This window comes from Leopardus geoffroyi, chromosome B3 (assembly GCF_018350155.1).
Source record: "Leopardus geoffroyi isolate Oge1 chromosome B3, O.geoffroyi_Oge1_pat1.0, whole genome shotgun sequence".
In the NCBI taxonomy this organism is placed as follows: domain Eukaryota; kingdom Metazoa; phylum Chordata; class Mammalia; order Carnivora; family Felidae; genus Leopardus; species Leopardus geoffroyi.
Window position 1 is genome coordinate 55,892,119 of NC_059337.1, and position 27,426 is coordinate 55,919,544.

The 27,426-nt window shown below is 37.6% G+C and overlaps 2 protein-coding genes across 6 annotated transcripts in view; one reads left to right on the top strand and one right to left on the bottom strand.

Annotated features, from left to right (window-relative positions):
* MYEF2 (myelin expression factor 2) overlaps positions 1-8,726 on the top strand; it is a 39,568-nt gene extending 30,842 nt beyond the window's left edge. For 3 of the 5 annotated variants that reach the window (XM_045449822.1, XM_045449821.1, XM_045449819.1), the window contains one exon: positions 251-1,695. In XM_045449822.1, coding sequence (XP_045305778.1) covers positions 251-414 — 164 coding nt within the window. In that variant the 3' untranslated portion in view covers positions 415-1,695. Of the gene's footprint in view, positions 1-250 lie in introns of all 5 variants that reach the window. The other 2 variants (XM_045449820.1, XM_045449823.1) reach the window with 2 other exon arrangements.
* On the bottom strand, positions 891-27,137 carry SLC24A5 (solute carrier family 24 member 5). Its single transcript, XM_045449824.1, has 9 exons — positions 26,973-27,137; positions 26,098-26,277; positions 9,012-9,095; positions 8,815-8,918; positions 8,379-8,479; positions 6,313-6,596; positions 4,042-4,248; positions 2,038-2,139; positions 891-1,313 (listed from the first exon to the last, which is right to left on the bottom strand). Exons 1-9 carry the CDS (start codon positions 27,091-27,093, stop codon positions 991-993), a joined length of 1,506 nt encoding a protein of 501 aa, XP_045305780.1. The 5' UTR covers positions 27,094-27,137; the 3' UTR covers positions 891-990.
* Between the last annotated feature and the right edge of the window lie 289 nt (positions 27,138-27,426).

Below are 27,426 nucleotides of genomic sequence, written 5' to 3' on the forward strand. Positions count from 1 at the left end.
TTTTATGTTCTACTTTAATAAAATATTATATCCTAAGCAAATTTATTTTTATTCCTATTTTGTATACTTTAGCATGTTTATATTCAGAATGTAAAATGATGAGAATAATGTTTATACGATGTTATTTTTAAATCATTAATATTTTTAGCCAGCTATTTATCATTTCATTGGCTATGAGGAATATCAGACCTGTGTAGTGAGATGAAATCCACTTAAACTGACTAGTAATTTTATAATTTTTCTTTCACAGGTCATGTAATGTTTGCAGAAATAAAAATGGAGAATGGAAAGTCAAAAGGCTGTGGAACAGTCAGATTTGACTCCCCAGAATCAGCTGAAAAAGCATGCAGAATAATGAATGGCATAAAAATCAGTGGCAGAGAAATCGATGTTCGCTTGGATCGTAATGCGTAATTTTAAACCGCGGTTGGAACATTCTTACATCTGTTTTGCTGAATCTCCTAGAAAAAGTCATTTTTTTTAGTAATACTGTATGCTTACAAAAGCTGTAAAAATGAACTTTTAAAACTCCCACCAGCTTTTAACAGTATAGTGTTAAATATACTGTGGTTTTTGTTAATCTCAAGTTTGGGTTTTTAAAGACAGCAAGTTGGTCATTCAGTTTAAATGAATGGTTATACTGTTTTTAATGAAATAAGCCATTTTTCTTGTTGTTACTTTCAGTACTACATAGTGGGATTTGTCCAAGTTTCCTCAACTTTTATCAACTTACTGTAAGGTAAAACAGATGGTTTTTTCAAAACTTCCGTTTTATATATGTAATTGTCCTTGAAAAGAAAGGGCTCAGACAAATTAGGATGTGATTTTGGGTTGGTTTTAAATTACTTTTCTTTGGTGATGAAGAATTACTGTAAGTAAGTTTTAGATTCTAAAGTTCAGGAAATTTTTTATTTGACTTAAATGAAGAAATGGAGTTTTCCTGCTCTTCCTTCTCCCATCATCCACGTTTTCCACATAACCCTATTAATATCAACCTCCACAGCCCCTTATTTTATTATTTCCGATGATTCCAAGTTCATATAGAACCGATAATATGGTAATCCCCAAGTATAATAATAGGCAGACTACTCCCAGCTTTCTGTCTAGTTTCCAGCCATTGAAGTGAACTGCTGAAAAAAGGAAAATAATAGAAATGTTGAGAGAGATGGTTATGTAAGTTAGTCCTCTGCTGTTCACTTCTACAGGAGCTGATGCATTTATAAATGCAGTTTTAATAAACCATGGAACACCTAGGCACAGCATATCAAACACATTGGATCCCACGATGTTAGACATAGCCATATCTCCTTTGCCTGCAAAAAAAAAAAAAAAAAAAAAAAAAAAAAGCATGTTGTTAAAATGTGCACACCAATGCTGTATTTTTATTAATAAGCTTCATAAAAAAAACACTGGAAATTTTTTTTGTTTGTTGGTTTTGGAAAATTGTTATTAGAACAAAAGTCTTACTGAATTTGTATTTTTTAATTTTGGGGGGGTTAGTATTTAAAGTCTTAACATTTATTTAATAATAATTATCTTTATTTATTAAACCATTTTTTAATAAGGTCTGTAGATTACTTGTTGCTTTTCATTCTCATTTAATATGGTTAATTATGATTTAATGCACATTTCAGATGAGTATTATTTGGGGGTTAGATTTAGTGAAGTTAATCTGCAATTAAATAGTAAACCCTTCCTCTTGAGTCACTCTTTTTTTTTTTCTTCAAAGTATGCTGAGGAAATTTTTTTTTTAATGTTTATTCATTTTTAAGAGACAGACTGAGTGAGGGGAGGGGCAGAGAGAGAGGGAGACAGAATCTGAAGCAGGCTCCAGGCTCCGAGCTGTCAGCACTGAGCCTGATGCGAGGCTCCAACTCACGAATCATGAGATCATGACCTGAGCTGAAGTCGGACGATTAACTGACTGAGCCACCCGGGTGCCCTGAGGAAATAAATATTTTTAAAGGTACTTTTGCTCAGTGTATTTCAGCCAGGCTTGAAGAATGGGCATTGCATCACGAGGGACCTAGCTCTTACCTTTTCTTGCAACCAACACACTGGCAATTGTGTCTGGCAGGCTTGTTCCTGCTGCTAATAAAGTAAGGCCCATTACTGTGTCTGGAATTTCTAATGTTTCCCCTATAATAAACATAGATACTACAAGTTACAAATCTTATAGATTCAATAACCATTCTCTGCAGTTATTTCAGATATTTCCTTCCTGAACAAAAAGAAAATAGGCACATTTAGATTTCACAACCAATATGTACTTAGATTTTAGCTAGAAAAATATTTGAATAAGATTGGTAAATTGGGTAATACAGGTAGTACAGATTTTTAATGATAGATATCTAAAGATATTTAATAGACAAAATTCTACTAAGGAATAATTCCCCTGCCTGATAATGCCTACCAAAGGTTTGGATGTTCACTATTAACTGATCAAGGCTGTTGCTTAATATATGCTAATGATAAGATTGGTTATTTTCTCTTTTGCAAAGCATTTTCTTAAAGTGGTCAGAATTAAACAAGTTGTTTATAGCTATTTTTAACCTATAAATGTGTTAACATGGTACACATTTTTTAGGTCCTACTTTGGTGATATACCTTAAAGGAAAACAAAAATTGGGTTCTACCTGAATCTTCCTAACATCATGTTCCCGATTTATTAATCCTTCTGTTAAGTTTGATGTCAGTTCAGCATTTTCCAGAAATGTGTTCAGAAACAGAATCAGAGGGAAGTTAAATAAAAAAACATGTAACTGCTCTTTTAATGTTGCAATTGAATACTTACCTTAAAGTCTTTTTCTTAAAATGTCAATTAAAAGTACTTTAAGTAGCTGTTTATTGCATGCTTTATATATTGATATTGGAATTATAGTTGGTTGTTAATTTTTGTTACTGGTTTGCCAGAGTTCATATGTACATAAATAACACTAATATTTATCATCTTGGGGGCTGTTCTATGATCTGTTACTTGATTTTGCTCTTTTCCTGATTTCCTATTGTTAAGTATATTCTGGCTGAGAAAATTTGGAGAGATTTAATATGCAAGCTAATTGGACTTTTTCATCCTTGTCATTAAAAGAAAAGAAATACTCTGCTCTTTGCTAGCATGCTATTCTAAGTCATATATTAATTTGGGGAAAGTCAGAGATCGGCAAGCTTTTTTTGTAAAGGGCCATGTAGTAATTATTTTAGGCAATGCAGGCTATATGGTTTCTGTTGCAAATATTCACCTCTGCCATTTCAGTGTGAGAACATCCACAGATAATATATAAATGATTGGGTGTGATTATGTTCAGTAAAACTTAATGAGCAAAAACAGAAGTCCTGACGGTTTGGGCACACAGACCATAGTTTGCTCACCTCTGATATGTTCATTTGGGTTAACCTTTCTGGGAGAAATTCTTGATTTTTTTTTTTTTTATACCTATGTTTATATTCAGTGTTTTTCTTTTGGAGTTCTGTGAAACTAGAGCTGATTATGGCCAGTGGTAATATTTAAATTTTAATCATGAAGGTAGTAGAAACCTAAACTTAAATTTTATTTTATGTACTTTTTACCCATTTCATAGTTGGTTTGTATTGCCATATCCAAAAGCAAAGTGAAATGTAATCCAGTTAAACAGTGAGCATGCACTGTTTTCTCAAAATATTGTCCCTTTGCTATATTTTTCATTGTGGAATAGAATTCAATGGATAGAGCATATTGTAGACCCCATACAATGTGATTTAATTATTAGCATAATAGGAGGACATCCTGTGTACTTGATTTCATTTATAAGAAGATCCCTTGACTTGTAACTCTAGGCTGTATAATATTTGAGAATACAGTTGGTATGTAATACACAACTTACAAACCCCTGAATGATCTTGCTGGTATATTAATATTTAATCTTTTTGTAAATAGCAGTTATCTTTAGTCTTTGTGGAAAGAGAAATTCCTCCTTAGCTAGACTTTTAGTGAATATAAGCAGTTCTTCTGTGAAACTGATTATTTTCTTTTTTAAATTGTGCTCTTGTACTAAAGATACATACCAGTTATTGTGACCATCCAAACCAGGATATATGTAAATGCGGATATCCATAGTGCTGACACGAGAAAGGTTATCATAAAGTAATTTTTCCAAAACTTTCTTCTACAATCTGGTGTGGTTAGAAAAAGTAAGGTAATGATAGGAAGGGATAGTACCCAAAAAATTCTTTTTAAGTCTGCTTCAGGCATGTTGAAAACACTTGGTGGATCTGTTGAGGAAAAAATAAATGATTTTGAGTTTTCTCAAATGGCCAATTAAGTTGGAAATGTCCATTTAGAAAGCTATATTGAAATAAATTAGCTGTATCAGTTTCTAAGAGGCTATTTAAAACATTTGAATACCTCATTACTGATATTGCTGGCAAAAAGGAACTAATTGAGACTTTAGGGCAGACAGTATAAAATGCGATACTCAGCATTTCTTGATTTGGGACCTAAAATCCATCAAAATATCTTGGATCATTCAGTAAATGTATTAGACATAATGTTTATTAAGTGTCAGTTGGACTTCTCTTGGTTTTCTACAATATGAATGGTTTTTAGTAACTTTTTTTGCTTATGGGACTAACTTGCCTTCTACCTATTGTAGCTAATATAGTTGTCTCTGTCCTCCAGTATTGATGATGTCTCTAGCCTGCCCTGTGTATCAGATAATGCATACTTAAGATGTATAAAACAATTATAGCATAATATTTTTATTAAGTTGAATATTCCATTCTAAATATCATTGTGATTTTTGGGGACTTCAGGTTTTCTTTCTTAACATTTATTTGTTAAATTTGGAATTCACTATAATTCTTAGGAAGAGCCTTTAAGAAAATAGGAACTAGTATGCAATCTACAATATAACTTATAAAACTTGAGTATGTTCTTTTATGTAATTTGTTTTGTTAAGTTAGTGGAAGACAATAATATATTGGATAAAAATAAGAGTTCACTTTAAAATTATTTAAAATTTGCATGGCATTTACAAAATAATGTACTATATTGCAATGTACCATAATTAGCCATGTATTGGATCAAATTACATTACAACTAATGCCAGTAAAATAACTCATGAAAAAATTTGCAAAGCTTCAGCCAATGGACCATTAAATAATATTAGATATAATTTTAGTGTAACGAAAAGATTCTTTTGGTTCTTTTGAATTTCTTGTTAAAAAATTTAACTTAGCAATATGCCACTTGCACCTGAAAGTCTAGAAACTAATTTTTATAAGAAGGGGAAATGTCATGTTGTAATTTTTTTAGGTAGTAAATTAGAATAGCTTCCTAATGTACTTAGGTAAATTTAGAATCTGTTTCATACAACCACTTTGTAGAAAACTAATGCATAAATTTCTGTTTCTGGCCCTAGATGAACTTCTACTAAACGCATTTATCCACATGTTCTGCAACTGCTTCCGATGACATATTTAAAACTGGTTTTTCGCACACCAGCACTTTTTCCTAAATTCCAAGTTTTTGTAAATGGTGTTCCCCTTTTCTCAATCAGTCATGAACGAAGCCTCAGAATTTCCTCTGCTCCCTTTTCTGACCTGTACAGTCTTTCAGTTGCCCCACCTTGGTGATGCTTTCTCTGCATTGTCTCTTTTATTCCTACTCCTTTGCTCTGTCCAGGCACCTACCAAACACACCAGCTGTTTTAGTGGCTTCTTACAGACCTCCATTTCTTTTATCCTCTGATTGCCCTGCTCAGAAACCTGCAGAGATTTACATACTAGCATATAAGGCTCTCCTATTCTTTACTATCAACCTTTAATCTGCTTCTTTAACGTATACATTCTGTGCTCCAGGTATGCAAGTTCTTGACCAGGCCTTTTGCTCATATTAATTCGTTGGCCATCAGTTTATCGAATATACTTTACTTTTACTTCTATGTTATTTACATAACAGACTTCTGTAACTGTTAATTATTGGTAATAAATCAGGCCATCAGTTAAAATCCGATCTATTCCACAAGGCTCAGTTTAAATGCTGCCTTCTCTGTGGTTATCTTTCCTAGCTTTTATACAAATTTTATACAGTCTGTCCCATTTAGGAACTGCAGTTGTACTTTATTTTCTCCTCTTTATAGTACTTAAACCTTTGTATTCTAGCTATTTTCTTTTTTCTCTACAGTACTGGCAGATTCTTAAGGATAGGGACCACCTCTTCCTCATGTCTGAATATCCACAGTGTCTTACATAAAAAGTATATAGTAATTGCTGAATCAAAATGAGACAAGTTTTTCTAGTGAGTAGATTTAATAGTGGGCATGATGTGCTTATTACCTTCAGAAACCTGACTAAGACCATGTAAACTTAAAGGAAGCTGAGAGTAGCCAGAATCGTCATGAAAAATCCCACTGTCAGTTCTTGATTGCCGACGGATGAGTGGCTGACCCTCGTCTTCCCATCCCATCAGTGGTTCTTGCTCACTTCTCCTCTCCGTAGTTTCGGCAAGACAAGTGCAGCAAGGGCTGAATTTCTTTGTAATATATTGGTTAACTTTAATGTCAAAACACAGCACCAAAACATATAATCCATATATCAAAAGCAGTAAAGTTCCTTCATACCTATAAATTAGAGAAATTTGTGTATTTTAAAATAAAAAAAAACAAAGGTTTTGTAGAGCTAGTAGTTTGGGGGCAGTATCTGCTTAATAATTTTCCAACACAGCACTAAAACAAGCAAATAATATTTCTAGGTGTATTTTGGTTTTATAGTTGTGTCCAAACTTGGCCATAGCATTACAAATTTATGCATAATAGCTTGGCATTCATTTCTATATTTCATATAAAACCAAGGATTCTAAATTCATTGTCTTCATTTATACTTTACAAATTATAGGCATAAAAAATGCTTTGAAAATAAAAATTGTAGACTTTCAAAATAAAAGTTAAACTAGTAAATAGTGATGGGAATTCTCCATCTCAGTTTATTGACAGCATGCATTCCTCAAAATATACAGTATTATAAAAAAATATGGTTTATCTGTTAGTTCATTTCAACTGTGTCTATTCAAATCTGGTGTAAGAATTTTGTGTAAACTATTCAGAATATATAAGGCTTTGGGACTTTTCAGTTTACAGGGTTTTTTTTCATTTTTTTTTTTTTTTTGATATAACTAAATTTGGCTTGTAGTCACAAGACAATAAGGATATTTAAAAAATGAAATTACATCATAGGCACTAAGAACTGTTGTCCCATACTCTGGTCTCCTAAAGAGTTGTGGCTAGGTAATACCACTACATTTGAACCTTTCATTTACCTTTTATTTTATAGCCAGTGAAGCTCTGCTACACTGAAAGCACAGAATTCTTGTTCTCCCTAATGGAGGGAGCATAGGTTTGGATACTCTTACAGTTATTGTCATTGTCCCTTTAGAGACCATCATTAGGACAGTCATTGTCACTTTAAAGATAGCTGCTGAGTTCCAGAAGGATCCCTACTATAGCCAACAGGCTTTCTTTGGGAGACAGACTAGATTTCAGGATGATTTATTTAGAAATTCTGCTCCCTGCAAGATTTTAAGTTTCTTGTCTGCAGGTCTTATGCAGGGTTGCTAAGTTGTAATACTCCAGAAAGTTGTAAAACTCCACTTGTAATACTCCAGAAAGGTGCCATTTACATTGTTTTCTGTTTTTCTGGTATCCTGTAGCATTATGCAGTGCACAGTCTATATGGCTGTGCATTTTACATTCCTTTCCATCTCTTGTGACCCCTAGCATAGTGATAAAGCCATAATAGATACCTGGTTCTTCTTAGTTGAAAAAGTTATTAGCTGTCCACTGAGTCACCCTCTTTTTCATTTTCTTGCAACAGCAAGACACTGGGAGGTAACAAACAATTGCTAATACCTATATATTGTTGATTCTTAGAGGAAGAAGGCTATAGTTGTTGCTAAATGAACATCGGAGAGAGAATTGGAAGAATTTAAAGATTTTAAAATTTACTTCCTCCGTCATTTCTCTCCGGTCTTGTGACTATGACCACTTCTAACCTAGGCAAGGTAAACCACCCAGTAGAAGAAAAGACCCAACTGCTGGGGCTTTAATTGACAACAAAAGGGGAGACTGAACAGGCTGAGGGGTGAAGGAAGGGTGGTAATGTCCAGTGATTAGTGAGACAAGGAGACTCACATGACTGAAGAACTTTCAAAGGGAAAACCCAGCCAGCACCTGTGATGAGGAAGTTAGCTCAGAGGCATGTGGGAAAATGGTACCAAAGTGGTAGGTAATTGAGAAGTGACTGAAATAACATTTCCGAAAAAGAGATGTTGTTAAACCATTGGAATTTCATAAAAACCCTCTCTGTAATTGTGTTTTCCATAAGAGTAATGATCATTTCAAGCTTACCAGTAAACTTGGTTGTCGAATATTATGCCAAGAACTGCAGCTACACTAATTGCATATGCTGCACAGTCTCTGAATAAGGGCCAACATGATAGCGTTGAGGCCTGTAAAATGATAATTTACTGTTTCCATTACAGTGTAACTTCAAGTACATGCTTAGCACAATACTAAAACTATATGTTTGTAGCTAAATATTGTAACCTTTTGCATTTTGCTTAGAGAAGGAATTTTAAGAAAAATGGTGTTTCAGAACCTACTCTGGTTTTCATAAATTTGACCAAGAGCTATTTGTGGGTTAACTTTAAATGAAATACATGTTTTTCTACTGATTAATAAATTTGATTGAACACATTACTAGTGCCTTGTTTGTTCTAGACCATAAACCATTTTTGTAATGTGTCAAGACAATAAATTTGTGGAGTAAAGTTGTTTTACATACCACATTAGATAGTAAGCCACAAGCTGCACAGATGCCAAAGAGGTTATACATTGCAGATCCAAGAATGGTGCTAATGCCAATGTCTCCCTTTGTGATAAATACACCTATGAGCAAGGTAATTGCTACATTAGTGCTACCAGACTTGAAGAAGATAAAATCACATTGAGTAAGCAAAAAATATAAGGAGCGATATTTACCCAGGAAAGCAGTAACCAGCTCAGGAGCTGAACTACCGGCTGCCATAAAAGTTGCACCTGCAACATCCTGAGACAGTCCAAGGGCTGCAGACAAATGAAGTTATGTGAAAGTGACAAAGGGAATGTCTCTATAACTAAACATTCAAATCTATAGCTTCACAGAAAAGCACTAACCGTGACTTAAACTGGAAAAATAAAGCATGCAGGTTAAAAAATTAGAGGAACCCAGTCTTGCTCTCTCTATGAATCCATTACTTAATGCTTCCTTAGAAGGGGAGAGAAGGCCAGAGACCATGGGAGCTATACTGCAACTCCGTGCTCTGAATGCCAAGATGCAGGGTTTTGTGGGACCCAGAAAGAACTTCCTTTCTAGCTGGGGGGTTGTAGGTGTATGGCAACAGCCAGACTTCTTTAAAATAGTACTGTCAACAGTGCTCCTGTACAAGTTGATGAAACTGCGGTATCTCAGGAGTCCTAATCCAATTTGAAAGAGGAGAAAAAACGAATATTGGTAGTTTTTAAGATCTGTAGGTGAAGCTGAATTAGGATTATTCACAAATTGGCAATTTCAACTGTGTCAATACAAATGAGAGGAAATTAGTTCACTAAAAACCAAATAATTACTTTTGTATAATTACAGTCTATTGACTTAAAACCTACAACCATTAAAATTTTAGAGTAGTAAGCCCAAGAAAATGCTAGTATTCAAATCGTTTGTGTATATCCCAGAGACTTACAAGCACATCCACTGTCTTCAGTGATGAGATGAAGGGTCTTAGGAAGTTTTTGGCTCTTTCAATTTTAGAACTAAGGGATCTACTATGGGAAGGAGAAGAGAAAGTCATGTTGAAAAGACTACCTTGTTTTGGGAAGGCTGAGACAAGGTTGCATCAGAAATCCCCAACTAGGTTTTACTGGTACATTACGAAGTAGCCTATGGAAGTAGCATGCTTTTTTATTCTTGGTGTGGCAGATTGTATTTTACAACAATGGCTACAGTATTTGTGTCCTGGTGATTTTCCAGAACCTTCCCATTCCCTGCCTCTCACGCCCCCCCCCCCACAAAAGTGGAGTTTCTGTCTCACCCTGTGACCACTTTGACCAACAATATGGCAGAGCCATAATATTTCTGAGGCTGGGACATAAAAGGTGACAAAACTTCTTCATGGTTCTCTCTAGGGACCTTTGCCTTAGAGCCCTGAACCACCACACAAAACCCCAGCCACCGTGAAACTCCTGTACTGGAGATCTCATGAAGAGCCCATACAGAAATAAGAGGTGCCTGAGGAACCCCTACTAGTTCAGCCCCCAAATTTTGAATCTCCCCATCCCAGGCACCAGACATGTGAAAGAGAGGCAGCTTTCAGATAATTCCAGCCTTGTCTTCTGACTATAACTGCATGAGATACGTCAAGCTGGAACTAACAGCTGAGCCCAGGAAACCCTCGCATCTGTGAGAGGTAATACCATGATAGTTTTTTTAAGCCACTGGTTTTGGGGTGATTTGTTAAGCAGCCATTGATAGAACACCTGGCTATTGTTGTACTTACTGAGTACCTACTATGTCAGATGCTTTTTTAAGTGCTCGGAATGTGGCAGAAAAAAAAAAGACCAATGTTTCTGTTCCCGTGGAACTTTTTTCTAGGGAAAAGAAACAGACAAGATAAGCAAAATTTGTGTTATGTTAGAAATAGCAGGAAGCAAAAGCAGGGAGTGGGGAGCATATAGAATGTCATGAAGAAAGGATTGTAATTTTAGATTGGGTAGCCAGAAAGGCCTTTGCGGAGACGGTAAATTAAAAGTTTTCAAGTGAGAAAGCTAGGCACATATGTAGAGGCAGACTTCACTTTACTGTGCTCCACAGATACGTGTTTTCTGCACATTGAAGGTTTGTGGCAACCCTGTGTCAAGTGTATCTGTGCCTTTTTTCCAACATCATTTGCTAATGTCATGTGTCTATATCACATTCTGATAATTTTCTCAATATTTCAAACTTTTCCCTTAGTATGTTTTGTTACGCTGATCTGTGATCTTGGATGTTACTCTTGAAACTGTTGGGGTTGCCATGAACTGCACTCAGATAAGACAGCAAACTTAACTGATAAATACTGTATGTGTTCTGACTACTCCCCCGCCTGGCTGTTCTCCTTTTTCTTTCCCTCTCCTAGGCCTCCCTATTCCCTGAGACACAATACTGAAATTAGGCCAATGAATAACCAACCCTACAGTGGCCTCTAAATGTTCAAGAGAAAAGAAGAGTTGCAAATCTTTCACTTTAAATCAAAAGCTGGAAATAATTCAGCTTAGTGAGGAAGACATGTTTTAAGCAGAGATTGGCCAAAAGCTAGGTAGGCCTCTTGTATCAAACAGTAGCCAAATTGTGACTGCAAAGGAAAAGTTCTTGAAGGAAATTACAAGTGCTATTCCAGTAAACACACAGAAGGTAAGAAAGCAAAAACATCCTTATAGCTGATATAGAGGAGATTTTAGTGGTCTGAATAGAAGATCCAACCAGCTACAACATTCCTTCCAGCCAAAACCTAATCCAGAAGAAGGTCTCTCTTTAAGTCAGTGAAGGCTGAGAGGGGTGAGTGAGGAAGCTGCAGAAGAAGTTTGAAGCTAGCAGAGATTGGTTCATGTGATTTAAGGGAAGACGTCACCTCCATGACATAAAAGTGCAAGGGGAAGCAGCAAGTGCTGATATAGAAGCTGAAGCAAGTTATCCAGAAGAGCTAGCTAAGATCATTAATGAAGATGGTGAAACAATAGATTTTCGATGTAGACAAAACAGTATTCTATCGGGAAAAAGGTGCCATCTAGGACTTTCATAGCTAGAGAAGACGAGTCAAATATCTTCAAGCCTTCAAAGGACAGGCTTTAGTTAGGAGCTCTTGCAGCTGGTGACTTTAACTTGAAGTCAATGCTCATTGGCCATTCTGAAAATCCAAGGCCCTTAAGAATTATGCTAACTCTATTCTGCCTGTGCTCGATAATTGGAACAATAAAGCATAGATGACAGTATGTTTATGTACAACATGGTTTACTAAATGTCTTAAGACCGCTGTTCAGACCTGCTGCTCAAAAAGATTCCTTTCAAAATATGACTGCTCATTGACAATGCACCTGGTCACCCAAGAGCTCTATTAAGGGATGTACAATAAGATTAATGCTGTTTTTATGCTAACACAACATTCATTCTGCAGCCCATGGATCACCATTCTAGATCCCATTGAGAACATTCATGATTCATGGGAAAACCATCAAAATATCAACAGAAGAGGAGTTTGAAAGAATTTGATTCCAACTCTCATGAATGATTTTGAGGGTTTCAAGACTTTAGTGGAGGAAGTAACTGTAGATGTGGTAGAAATAGCAAGAGAACTGGAATTTGAAGTGGAGCCTGAAGATATGACCGAGTGGCTGCCATCTCATGATAAAATTTGAGTGGGTGGGGAGTAGCTTCTTATGGATGAGCAAAGAAAGTGGTTTCTTGAGACGGTGACGATGCTGTGAAGACTGTTGAAATGACAGCAGAGGAATTAGAATATCACACAAACTTCGCTGATAAAGCAATGACAGGGTTTGAGAGGATAGACTCCAATCTTTAAAGAAGTTCTAGTGTCAGTAAAAGGCCATCAAACAACACTGCATCCTACAGAGAAATTGGTCATGAAAAGAAGAGTCAATCGATGTGGCAAAGTTCATTTTTGTCTTATTTTAAGAAATTGCCACATCACCCCAACCTTCAACAACCACCACCCCGATCAGTCAGCAGCCATCAACCTTGAGGCAAGACCCTCTACCAGCAAAAAAGATTATGATGTGCTGAAAGCTCAGATTATAGTTAACATTAGGTAAAAGGTTAGATAAGGTAAAAGGTAATAGGTGGCTAGATCATGTAAGACTTGTGAATCCTGGCAAGGATTTTGGCCCTTATTTTGAAAGATACGGGAAGTGCATGGAAAGTCATCCACCTCCTTCTTGCCAGTGATGCCAGCCCTAGTCATGAGGTTATTTGGTCTCAAGAGGCCCAACCAGCTCTATCTAGTCTGAGCTATTTTGCCACCTGTTAAGCCTCTGTTGTGAAAAGTCCTCTTAGGATATTTGGAATGATTCCTCACTATTTGCCTTTGGTCATGTTGCTTGATGAACAGGTTGCAGTGATGAATGAAGGCAGAGAAGTAATATTTTGTGCAATACAGTTCATAACATTTCCTTTGCTGGTTAGAGTCTATCTATCTATCTAACTATCTATCATCTATCTAGCTGACTCTGTGTAAGACCAATTGGCCATAAAATTTTAAAATAGAACATGATAAGACATATTGCTCTGTGCTTAACTTTGTTCATTTCAGGAATGAAGTAAATGATATCTTACATTCATAGTATACAATTCACTTTCATATACATAATTTAATAATCTCAATTATCCTCTGATATGAGTAGTGGTATTTCCATTTTACAGATGAGGAAACAGGCCCAGGAGGTTAAGTAACTCAGTTACATGGATAGTAAGGATCTTATATGTGAGAAGTTAGGGCATAAACTCCAAGTCTGTTGTTTCTAAATCCAATGCTATTTCTATTTCACCACAGAAACCTAATGTAAAAATGGCACTAAGGCAGGCCAATTATAACATGTTGGGCAACTCAGTTATTTTCTTTCCTGCCTCATGGCATGGGCATATAACTACCCCATTCTATTCTTTCCTAGGGCAAATAATAGTTACTGGGAGTCAGGGATACTTTGGAAGTTTTCCAGCATATTCCAGAGAATGTATAAATTTAGTGATATTGGATATTAGCATGAATTCTCTAATTAAATCAGGGCCTGATAATATGTGGATGAAGTTGCAAAAGAAAAAAATGCTTAATTTTGAAAAATGTCCAAACTTGGTGCAGCTCAATAGTCAATGACCAATCTTTGCTTAACGCTAGTTTAAGAATGCTTCATTAGAAAAATTCAGTCTCAGGAGGGAAAAGGTGATCTGTTGAGCTGTTTGTCACAAGGAAGGAAAATAAGTGACCCTTTTGAACACTTTCACTATCAAAAGGCAGTCACAAAAAAGCGTGTTGCTATTCATTGGGCTCTAATTGAGTTATGAAAGGAAAGGTTCTGTAACGATGGATGTATAAAACTTCAAAGATATTTTAACAAGTCATATCTTAAGGTTCTAAGCATATTTTGTAAAATGGTTTATACCTTTGAACTTTAGAATAGACTGACTTTGTCTTCGCTGACCTTTGGGTAGCATTTCTCTCTGCGATAGTTTATTATTAAAGATAAATTGTTCTGGTTTTTTTCCCCCCAGAGCTATTACTTTTTTCCTCTTTATTACTCTAAAGGAATAATCACATTTCCTTCAGGATATAGGAGAACTGTTCAAGGTGAGTTTTCTTTATAGGTTTAGATATCATTACATTGTTTATATAAAGTGCAACTTTATGATAATGACCTGTGGTCTATGGGGACCACAACTTAAACCAAAATTCATCAGACTTTTTCTTACACATGTTCTCTTCTCTGATGCTATGTTGAAAAGCTTATGACAGCTTTTTAAAACTCTCTTCTGGAAAGATAACATAGTGGGAAGAGTTTTAAACTAAAATGGAAACCTGTATTCTGGCCCTGCCTGTACTTAATATGGGATTTTAGACACGTTATTCAGACAAGCCTTACATTTTGCCATCTTTAAAATGGAGTGTTGGACTACATACTCTTTGAGGCCTCTTCTAATTTTGTCAATTTTTATCAAAATGTAGGATATGGATTCTATGCTTTTAGACTCTATGCCACTTTTTATTGTTAAATAAATTTATAATAAAAAAACCTCCTACATTACTGAAAATTTAGGAGATAGTGTGGGAATATAGAAGGGGAAGAATCACTTACATGTTTACCATTGTGTTTTAACCACTGATATCATTTTAATGTATCTCCAGCCCTTTTCACAATGCACATTTTAATAGTTATAAGCATAAGCTATATGTAATTTGGCATCCTCTAATACAATTTTAGAAACTTTCCAGTGGCAGCAAATTTTCATGCTTTCTGAATGGATTAGAATGACCAATCAAAGGTCATTCAGACCCACCTCCAGTGACTGGGATGGTAGTCATCCTGAGTAGTTTTAATTTCGGTCCAGAATGAAGTGTGACAGCAAACCAAGGTGCTTTATGATTTGCAAAACTGTTCTAACATTAATTTCAAATATATTTTTAGATTTTTTTTTAGTACAGCTTTAACATCATAGGGGTAAATGCCTAGCTTCCCAATGTACAACATATATATATTCTGTGATGTTTTTAGCAATAAATAAAAACATTTTGATTTCTTTATAGTTACCACCTCATATTTTGTCTGAGCTATGAGGGAATAAATTCTGAAACCCTGTGTAATGCTTTTAAAGACCTAATTCCACTTATGAGGACTCCCTCCAACCTCCAATCTAATGTCTATAACATTATAGTGATTTTCCACCTGGCCTAAGCTTATCATATAATGCATGTATAAGACACTTTATCTCCAAACCTCACAATTACCTCAGTTTTGGCTCCATAACATGCCCAAGGTCACATAGATAGTAATTGCAGAGACAGGATAGACACCTAGATCTTTTTTACTTTCAAAAGCTACTCTTTCAGCTATCCATGTAGGTAAAGCAAAGAGATTAATGCGTGGCTTTATTATTATTGTTATTATTACTATTACTATTATTATTGTTGCCTGTATATGCAATAGCATCTTGGTAATACCCAGACAACTTGGCAGTTATTCAGATCCATATACCTTGGGTAGATTTAGATGCAATCCAAGGGGACCACAACTTAGATCAGAGAAAAGAAACACAAAGAAGATGAATATGCTCTTAAGAGGAGGATGAATGCCCTTGTGGCAGGGAGAAAGCACGGCTCTTAGATTCTTTGTTCTTTGGGAAGGCTTGGCCTCTGTAAATTTCATGAGGATCAAGAATCAAACAATCCCCTGAAACTGTTGGCTATCCAAATGCCATACCCACGGAATTATTCAACTCCCTTTAACTTTTATCCATTTAGAACCAATTCCACCTGGAATTAAAACTCACATTTCTCTCTTATTGTCTATTTCTGAGACATAATGTTGCAGTTGAACATGGGCAAACATGGTTCAAAGCAGAGTGAATAAAAAAAAAACCTTTTGATAACAAATTAGATATTTTATTTAAGTATGTTTCCCCAACACCTTATTAAGATCATTTTCACTTAAGACATGTTATACCTCAGGGCGCTTGGCTGGCTCAGTTGGCTGAGCACCCGACTTCAGCTCAGGTCATAATCTCATGGTTCGTGGGCTTGAGCCCCATGTCAGGCTCTGTGCTGACAGCTCAGAGCCTGGAATCAGCTTTGGATTCTGTGTCTATCTCTGTCCCTCCTCTGCTCACACTCTCTCTCTCTCTCAAAATAAATAAATAGACATTTAAATTATGTCAGGGTCTGTGCTGGCAGCGCAGAGCCTGGAGCCTGCTTCAGATTCTGTGTCTCCCTCCCTTTCTTCCCCTTCCCACCTAGCACGTGCTCTCTCTCTCTCTGTCTCTCTCTCTCTCTCTCTCTCTCTCTCTCTCAGAAATAAAGGAACATTAAAAAAAAAAAAAGATGTTATACCTCAAAGGGTCAGCATGGTGGAGGAATTAGAATTCCTAACTGAGTAGTATATTAGTGTAACATTTAAAAAGATAAGTGTCGGCGACACCTGGGTGGCTCAGTCGGTTAAGTGTCTGGCTTCAGCTCAGGTCATGATCTAACGGTTCATGAGTTCAAGCCCCACGTCGGGCTCTGCACTGACAGCTCAGAGCCTGAAGCCTGCTTCGGATTCTGTGTCTCCTTCTCTCTCTGCCCCTCCCCCACTCATGCTCTGTCTCTCTCTCTCAATAATAAATAAACTTTAAAAAAAAAATAAATAAAAAGACAAGTGTCTTAGCCAGCTCATTGTGGACTTTGGGCTATATCAAGTGACCAATTGTAGGGGGTCCTCAGTTTTCTAGGAAGTTAGCTTGAGAAAAAGTAAAGAAAGCTACTGTAAACAGTGGCTAAACAACTCTAGGAGACCCCTACTACATATCAAAAGTATACATAAAAAGGATTTATTTTGGCTTTATGCTTAATGTTTGTGTTTCTAAAACCAAACTGCTTATAGAGATGAGATCTAATAGTCTTATCTGGGCTATAATTTAATATGGTTTCTATTATATTTTTAATTTATATAATATTAATTTATATTTAAGTTAAATATTAAATATACTTTAAAGATATCACTTTTTAAAAAAGAAAAGGTCACTAAAGATAGAATAAAATCGTATGGATTTTAATGTAAAAGAAATCAAAGGAACCCTAGACAGAATATTCCAGAGATATTTGAAGTATCATTTAAAGTTGTTACATGGATTATTAGATTAGATAAAAGAATGGGTTGCATAAACGTACTTTCTCTTGCTTTTATTTGCCTTAAACTTGGTTTTCAAGGTCTAGCAGATGCACTCTAGATTTGATATTTGCCCCAAACATATCCATATTGACTTTGATCACTCACCTTCTGCACTTTCATTTTTGCTGAGTAAAGAATTATAATCTCTGTAGTCTGTTCTTTTTTTTCTTTTTTTTTAATGTTTATTTGTTTTCGAGAGAGAAACAGTGAGAGCCAGGGAGGGGCAGAGAGAGAGAGAGAGAAAGAGAGAGAGAGAGGGAGGGAAGGAGACAAAGAATCTGAAACAGGCTCCAGGCTCTGAGCTGTCAGCACAGAGCCCAATGTAGGGCTCGAACTCATGAACCATGAGATCATGCAGTATTGGGATAGACCATCCAACAAGTATACCATAGAGCTTTTGGAAGAAAGAAGAAACCCCAAGTAAACAGTACCAGATGTGACTAGCTTTACAAACCAAGCATGGGAATTTTAGACAGTTTCATAAGTCAGGCTTACATGAATGAACAGAGACCACAAAGACCACCCCCCCCTTTCTTCCTTGTCCTCATTTGGAACCTGTCTGTTTCTGTCTCTGTCTCTGTCTCTGTCTCACGCACACCTCAGTGTATCCACCCAACTCCGGGTCTAGGGTAGCACAACTGGTGGGGATAAGGGAGCTCCCTTAAGATTATTCTTTACCCCATTACCTCTAGCTCCCTTATCTCAGATAATATTCCACCTCTGATGACATCGTTTATAACCCCTTCCCCTGAATCCTCAATTCTATTTCCCAATTCAGAAACTGGGTCTTATCTCTGAAGGTAAAATGCTCTGGACACTAGAGTGTGATTTTTATTCCTTCTATGATGTGGATTAATTTCACTTCATTCCTCTATGTTCAATGAATCATCATTAGCCTCTTTTCCGTTAGAACCTCAGTGGATATAAAAGAAAATGGGATTCGAGGAAGAGGGCACAGGAACAGCATTTCCATATTGGTGCTACAGAGTAAAGATGACAGCAAAATGTCTCGGGTTGTCCAACAAGAGGTATGTGTTGAGGATGGGGTGGGGAGGAGAGTTTATGTGGCTTCTGTGATCATAAGTAGAGCAAGGAGAAAGAAAAGAGCCTTGCTGGAAGAAGTCTCCTGTGGTGGTGACTCTAGAGGAAATTGCCAGATCAACATAGATAGCTACAGACAGAAAAAGGGTCCAGGGTGGGTATCAGCAAGAGGCTCTGGCCTCTACCATGTCCTGCTCATCCTCTGCATGGAGAGTCCTGAGCCTATTCTATCTTCATCTGAAGACCCTCCCATTGACCAAACGAACTACTACTGGTGGCTTGAGGAGTGGGTAATGAGGTGATGGGGCTGGGGTGGGCCAGGGTCCTGTCAATTCTCCCATCATGTTCTAGGTTGGGACTTATAACATGCACCCTACAGAAAGTCATTGCAACCTATGTGATGATTTGGTTTCACAGTACCAGACTAAGATCTCATGGACATCCTAGACAACCAAAGGCTTAGGCCTCGAAGTCTAATTATTGTATTTGGCAAGTGTTTATAACATTAATTTACAACCTCCAATAAGTGGCTGAAAGTCTAAACTGATTTTTTTAAGCAATTCAGTGGATTCTCTTTATTTTGTAGTATACTTCCTCCATAGTTACAATAAGTATTTGATGCTGTTGTTGGTTCTTTTTGTCAAAACTCCAGTGCTGTTGGGATGAAAACACCCTTTAAGACTGTTCACGGGTTCCTTGGGTGGCTCAGTCAGTTAAGCAACTGACTCTTGATTTTTGGCTCAGGTCCTGCGTTGGGCTCAGTGCTGGGAAAGTGTGCTTGGGATTCTCTTTCTCCTTCCTCTCTGCCCCTCCCCCACTTGCACATGTGCACTCTCACTCTCAAAATGAATAAATCAACTTAAAAAAAAAGACTGTTCAAATAGAACAATTCTTCTGAAACAACTATATTATGGCTACTAACCTCAAAGAAGGATGTGTCAAATTATATCAGAGCAGTTGAGAATATTGTTGGATGTCAGCATTGGAGAGGGAAGGCTTTGTTGGCTGGTCTTAGGTAATTATGTATCATCTCAGCTTCTCATCAGCAAAACCAAACTCATAGAACTGACTTTGCAGGGTTTCTGTGAAGACCAAATGAAACCGTCTCTATTTAATTTAGAGCCATGCTTGGTCTTCTATAATTGTTTTTTGACAAATAGCTAATAACTAAATATATAAATAAATAACAACACTCCAGCACATTGTGGAATGCTTCAGTAAACTGTTTTCAGGATTACATTAATCCTTATTAGTTGACAAAATGGGTGGAATTATTATAACCCAATGCTCTTCAAAAGAACTATGGGGAAATGTAAAGTGTTTGCAGACTTTTCTGAGGCTAGTTTCTGTGGATGTAAACAAATCCCAGGGAAATTGTTTTTTATTGCTGATGTCCTAATTTGGATGGACTATGCTAGACCTTGAAAAGAGAAATGACAGAATTAATTTATAGGCACTTAAAAAATGAATCAGGCCAGCACTATTTCTATCTCATTTTGTTGCCAGTATTTTCAGCGCTCAAGACCAGGGTCAGTTCTCAGCAGCTGAAGAAGATTTAGCAGCAGCGTGGGTATCCATCAATCACACATGTGATATTGTGATTTATAAGAAATACGTATTTGGTCATTCAGACGACCAAAATATATTTCTCTTATATATTTGCTCTTCAGCCACAGTTACTGACTCATGCTCCCAAAACCCTTGGAATTTCCTAAGAATTGAGAGTGATGAAGGCATCTTTTGTTATGTTAACAAAGCGACTTTTGGACCCTACCTAAGAACAAACCCTGTAATTAGAGGGTTAGAACTTTCAGTCCCACCCCTGACCTCTAGGAAGGGGAGAGGGACTGGAGGTTGAATAAATTGGTCAATGATTTATTTGATCATGCCTGTGTAATGAAGCCTCCATAAAACCCAAAAGAACCTTTCTGGGTTCAGAACCTATCTAGTTTGGTCTCAGTAAAGGGGGATTTGCTGGAATGGCCCTGGCTCACAGAAGCATTTGGTTTGGGAAGAGAAAGGATGAAAGGAACTTGGTATCTGGGTGGCCATGCGGTCAGATTAGAAAGGCAACAGAAACATGGGTGCTAAATGTATACCCACATCAGGTATAACCCTGTGGAAATCACTCTGAAAATTTGAAAGGTGCATGAAAGTAGCAGCCTATAAGACGAACTCCCATTTTGGAAGGCAATTGAAATAGGTAAGTAGATATCCCTGTGTGCTCCTTTGAGATGGCTACCTGGGTTCATGGAATGAGTGGACATGAGGGTCTGGAGCAATGCAAAGATGGGCTGAATCTAGACACATTCTTCTTGTATCCCCAGAAGCACAAAAATGCCAATAAGAACTGTTCTATCTGCCAATAAGAGAGACAGAGACTACAGAGGGCTATGTGGCAGATTCCCTAGTAGGAAGGTCCTGACCAAAGCTGGCAAGAAATATTGATGCTGGTAGTCTTTGGGGCCTAAAAGTGGGTCCTGACAGGAGTATTCACTGCCTCTGCAATGGGCTTTGCCTCTCTAGGCTTAGATGCAAATGTTCAAAATACTATACAAGAACAGGAGCTAAAGATATTGCACTGATTTGGATTGCTGACCATTTCTCCAGACCAAGGAACACATTTTACGGTCCTTGATATCTAGCAATAGGCAGAGAGAGAAGTTTGATAGAGAATCGGAGTGGGCAATTGAAATATTGGTTATCGAAAATGGGGGAAAATAAGGGCTCTAAGGGTTGGCCTATAAGCCTTCACCAGTGTGTGCTCACCCTGAACATGAGGCGTCCTGAAGGAGTGTCCCCCACTAAATAGCTTTCTGTTTTCTGGTGGATCTGGGGAAGAGTAGGAGGGGGAAGGTGTTGGTATTCTTTCTTCCTCACATCACCTCAACTTTGTTTTGTGCCCTTGCTAGATGTAGCGGTCAAAGGACCGGGGCTGCAGCCACAAGGGCTGGAAGCAGGGAGGATTGCTAAGGAATGGTTGTCTTCAACCTTTGTGTCACAATCCCTAAGGGTCTGGTGGGATAAGATGCACCATCGCCCCGTCTGCCAAATTGAGATTAACAGTCAATTCAGCCATATTGTTTGTGGTAAAAATCACTCACTAGTTGTGCGCCTGTATGACCTTAAACTGTGTGATCAGGAACGGACTGAAGGCGGGCTATTGCTAGTATTGCTGCCTGCATGCAATGTAGCTCAGCACTGTGGACTAGGTAGTTAGTTACTAATGAACTGAATGAGAGTCCAGTAATGTGCCAGTATCTTTTAACTTCTATGATTGTTTTGCTACCAGGGGTACGTGTTTGAAGACCAGGAGGTGGGCTGCTGCGATGTTGTGATTTATAAAAAAATTGGTATTTGGCTTTCATCCATAGTTCCTGCCTCAAAAGCCTGCTCCCAAAAGATCCTGCTCCCCAAAGCAGGAAATTCCTACCTGTAGAGCTTGTAAAGTTGTCTTTTGTCATTTTAATGAGGTACATTTTGGGCCCCAACTGTAGAGGGCTGCTGGTTGCCAAGGGAACAAACCATGTGATTAGAAGGCGGGAACTTTCAGTCTCACCCACAGGTCTCCAGAGAAAGGAGGGAGGGCTGGAAGCTGAATCGATTGCCAATGGTCATGATGTAATCAACAATGTCTATGTGATGAAGCCTCTGTTAAAAAACAAAAAGCTGGAATTTGGAGAGCTGGGAGAGTGGCATGTCTGGAGAGGGCATACCTCATACCTCGCTTCATGTTTCTCTCTTCCCTCTGGCCGTTCCTGAGTTATATCCTTTTGTAATAAACTAGTAATCTAGGAAGTAAAATGTTTCTCTGAGTTCTGTGAGCCACTCTACCAAATTAATTGAACCCAAGAAGGAGGTCATGGGAAACTTTGATTTATACAGTCAGTTGGTCAGAAGTATAGGTAACAGCCCAGCCTTATGACTGCTATCTGAAACCCAAGAAGGGGGTTGTTGGAACTCCCAATCTGTAACCAGTTAGTCAGAAGCATAATAATCTGGGTTTGCAAATGGCATCTGAGGTCAGTTGGGGATGGGGAGGGCAGTCTGGGATCTGATGCTATCTTTGGGTAGATAGTGTCAGAATTACTTGCTGTTGGGGGAACTGCACCCCCCCCCCCGCCAGCTTCCCTCCCACACATTGGAATTGTGAACCCAATTCTGGACTGAATACCAATTTACACATTCATAATAGCTACTGTATTATATTTCACAGCAAAGAGCGATTCACTTGTCTGCTGATGATGTTTCAAAGTAATTCCACAAGTGGCCTAGTGGAAGTCATTATTATAAATATTCTATGAAGTCACTTAATGAAGATTATTTTGAAGTAGCAATCTAAATTTTAATGCAGTTGCTTCTGCAAGGCTAGAAAAGTTATTTATTTACCACTCCCAAGACAATTTTTTATAAACAAAATTCTTGATGAATTTATTCTTTTAGTCAAGGTATAGTTTGGAAATGTGAAAACAGAAAACAAAAAACAAACAAAAAAAAGATCTTATGTGGATCCTGAGAAACTTAACAGGATCCCATTGGGGGCGGGGGAGGAGGAAAAAAAAAAGAGGTTAGAGTGGGAGAGAGCCAAAGCATAAGAAACTCTTAAAAACTGAGAACAAACTGAGGGCTGATGGGGGGTGGGAGGGAGGGGAGGGTGGGTGATGGATATTGAGGAGGGCACCTGTTGGGATGAGCACTGGGTGTTGTATGGAAACCAATTTGACAATAAATTTCATATATTTAAAAAAAAAGGAAATGTGAAAACAAAAAGAAAAAATTTTTTTTGACTTTTCTATTTTCCAGGAAGAGAAATTTTCAAGGTGGGACAGAGTACCTTGAATTTAAAATTTCTTAGTGTTAATATAATTAACATAATCTATGTACGTCGTCTAATTAAAGGTTCACTACTGGCACAAGGATGAACAAATAGATTACCACAACGTTTAAGAGTTTGGAAGCAGAGGCACATACATATATATAAGAATTTAGTATATGAAAATTGATTAACTTTCTGAAAAAGTAGCACTGAATTCTATAGCAAAACAAATTCTTAGTGAAAGAAAGAAAGAAATGTAAAAAAAAAAAAAAGAAACTACACGTAACAGAAATTATGATAATTTCTCTGACCTGGAGATAAAAATTTCTTTCTAAGTGTAAAACCAAAAGGAGGATCATAAAGGAAAATATTTATAAATTTACTTAAAAATATGTACACTTCAATGTGATAAACAAATTACAAAAACAAACAACAAACTATGACAAAGCATGTGATATAGAAATGATATTAGAAAAAGGGTTAATATCCTTATATTAAAATAATGTCTTGGAAATCAGTAAAAAAAGACAAATACCCTCCCGTCAGAACATGGGCAAAAAAGCACAAAAGCAAAACCACAAATTGCAGTAAGCATGAAATGTTTACAACTTCACAAATAATTGGATCAATACAAATTTTACAAAATGACATTCCATTTTAAAGCAATTAACAGACATTTTAAATGATATTATTCATGGTTTTCTGGAATGGAAGTTATCCCACATTCTGGAGGTATAAGTTTGTGAAGTGCTTTTGGTAATGTATAAAATAAAGCTTAAAATATGCATAGCTCTGCATCTTTATCAATAAACAATCAGAGAGGTTTGCAAAGATCTTGTACATGTATGGGCACGACATTGCTTAGGATAAAAAAATTAAAAAAACACAAATGTTCAATGAGATTAATAATTTTTAAAATTATGATAAATTTTTACTGGGTACCTACTATGTATAAAACCCAGTGTTAGGATCTTAAATCATTTGGAAAATCATGCTACTATTAAAAATCATGTTTTTGAAGAGTATTTAATAATATGGGGAAATGTGTAGAATAAAATATATGAGGAAAAAGTGTGTACCTTTGAGTGTACTTCAAACTGTATATATAGCAAGATCTAAAAGGTCAAAAGAAAATACACCAAATGGTAACTGTGGGGGTCTCTGGGTGATGAAAATGTAGGTGATTTTACTTTTTTCTTCTATTTTTCTTGCATTTCATCAATCTGAGTAAAAATACGATGTGAAAGTAATTTAATCTCTATTATAGAAAAATATTGATGTCAATGTAAAATGGAATGTCAATATAAAAATGTATATATTTATACCTACTTAAGTTAAATAATAATAACAAACATGCTTACCTGTTCTATAAATTTTTTTCTTTAAACAAATATGTGTTGAGAGCCTCTGCTCTTTCCAGGTCCTGTTTTAGGTCTTAAGGGTACCGCTATGGTGCAGTGAACAAGAGAGAGAAGGACTAGCATTTCAGTGGAGTTGGGGAGCAGGGGCCATGGGAAAAAGGAGAGTTAATATTCTAGCTCTCTCTCTCTGGGAAGAAATGCCAGCAATCTGTGTGTGTGTGTGTGTGTGTGTGTGTGTGTGTGTGTGTGTGTGTGTGCATGTATGTGCATGTGAGATGTGGGGAGAGGATGCAGTTTCTGTGCAATCCTGTGAGTGTGCAGTAGGAAAACAAACCCTTAACTTTAACCTTCTCTGAAATGAGCGCGTTCAGCCAATGAAACTAACCAAGCAAGAGACAGACTGGAAACTTCTGCTGGCCTTTTGCTTATATGGCCTGAATCATCACTGATATCCTGATTTTAGGGACTGGTATACTGATGAAAGGGATATGCTCAGAATTGTGGACAATGTACCTGGCCGAGGGGATGGAACAGAGGGGCTTAGCCTGGCAGATCTTATTTTCAGAAACCTGTAAGTGAGCTTAACTTTTAATAACTGAATTTACAATTATCTGATGCCTGAGGTCACTTTACATAGGACGCAGGACTTATTTATTTATTGGTTCATAAACATCAGTTACTTTCCTTACTGGCAGAAGGCTGAAAAAGGAAGTGGGGAGGAAGATAGTCCTTAATGTCATTTGTTTACCATCTACCTTTCAAAACAATTACAATTTTAGAGTAAAACAGAAAAAAAAAGTTTTTGAAAGCATAAAATGGCAAGCATTAGGAGTCTCTTGTATTAGGGGTACACACCAAGTGCATATATGTGGAAACTTGGAACAGTTTAGAACGAACTGCCAGCCAGGTAGTACAGCAGACAAAGAGTTTCTGGAGATAGTCAGTGTAATAAAAATTGCTGGGTACTCATTTAAAGATGCTCTGCTGCACGTGAACCACCAAGAAAAACCACCTGCAGGCCAGTTCCAGAAGGTAGGGGCCCCACAACACAGAAGGCCATCTCTGCAACCAGCTGAGATGGACAGAATTGTTGCTGAGCTGTTTTAAAGACAGCCACGTGGGGTGCGTGGGTGGCTCAGTTAGTTAAGCGTCTGATTTCAGCTCAGGTCATGATTTCACAGTTCCTGAGTTCGAGCCCAGCATCAGGCTCTGTGCTGACAGCCCAGAGCCTGGAGCCTGCTTCTGATTCTGTGTCTCCCTCTCCTTCTGTCCCTCCCCTACACACACTCTGTCTCTCTCTGTCTCTCTCTCTCAAAAATAAATAAACATTAAAAAAAAATTAAAGACAGCCACATATTTGTGGCACAATTAATTTGGAAGATGATGGGGGAGATTTCCAGCCACTTACATTCGCTGATGATTTCCAGGGAGGGTAAGAAGTACTCATCACAGACAATAGACACGGCCATGAACATGTACAGGATAATTAGGAAGTAGATTACAATGCCTCCATCTGTGCGCTCCTGTTTTGTGAAAAACCCTTCAGGAAATTCCAGGGATGGAGGTACAATGCATTGGGTGCTATTTCCTGGTAAGAAAAAGAGGGAGAAAGTTTGAAATATGTTGGTGTCACTCGTTCCAAGCCCACAAGGAGAGATTTCTCAACAAAACTCTTAAGTGTGGGGTAACAGTGGAATTTCAAGAACCCTGGTGAAAATGTATAAAACACTTTTGAATATGATGCAGCTGTAAAGTTTAAAAAAAAAATAACCTTTGGGACCCGAAAGAGGTGCTTTAATGAAATAAGCTGATGATAGCAAAAGAACTACAAGAAGAAAATATATGAAATCACTCTTCCTTGTCTGCTTTCTTTCTAGAAGGGAATTGTGAACCCCTCTTCCCCCTCAAAGAGACATTATGTCTCTGATGAGAAAGATTTCTAATATCTGTACAATTTCATTTTCCATCTCAGAGCCCAAAGTTGTCCACAGACCTGTGAAGAATCCTCCACTGTTGCAGAGAATTTCCAAGACGAAAGAAGATTTTTTTTTTCATGATGAAGTCTCTAACAATAAAAAACTAGAGACCCGCCTGTTTTATGCTGTGAATTATCTCTGAGCTATCTTTGAGAACTTATTCGAGGCATCAAAAGTGTTTGATATGCTAAAAGTTAGAGGAGGAAGCATAAGCCGAAGTGAGTCAAGTGAGAATTTTCCTCTCTTTGTCCCTTTCATCCATATGTCACAACAGCAGCAGGGGCAGCTGACCCCAGTGTCCACCTACCTGTGGCCCTCGGGAGACGCCGGGGCAAGGGTGCACCTGAAGAAGGCAAGTGTGCGGTGGCCCAGAGGACGCCGAGGAGCAGAGCCCTTCTTGCCCACCGTTGGCCCCCTTCGGTCTGCATTTCTGCCGTGCTCTCACAGCAGTGTGCCGCTTTGGGAAGGGGGAAAGGGAGGACTAAGCTGGATCATGTGAGGAGTCTCCTTCCTGTTAGCTGCCCTGCTGAGAACACATCTCAGCAAGGCCTGTGCAAGGGGGTGGGGTGTGAAAGGAACCAGACAAGCTTCTCTGATCAGAAGCCCCAAGCTCCAGAGAGGCAGGAGGAGGTGGTGGGTGGGGTGGGGTGGGGAACAGACAATTCTTGTACAGCTGTAGTCCCTGAGGGCAGATCCGGGCAGCATGCTCTCTAAAGCACGGTTTTATTTACTGGTCTTCATAGTGGCTGTGTTTTTGACTT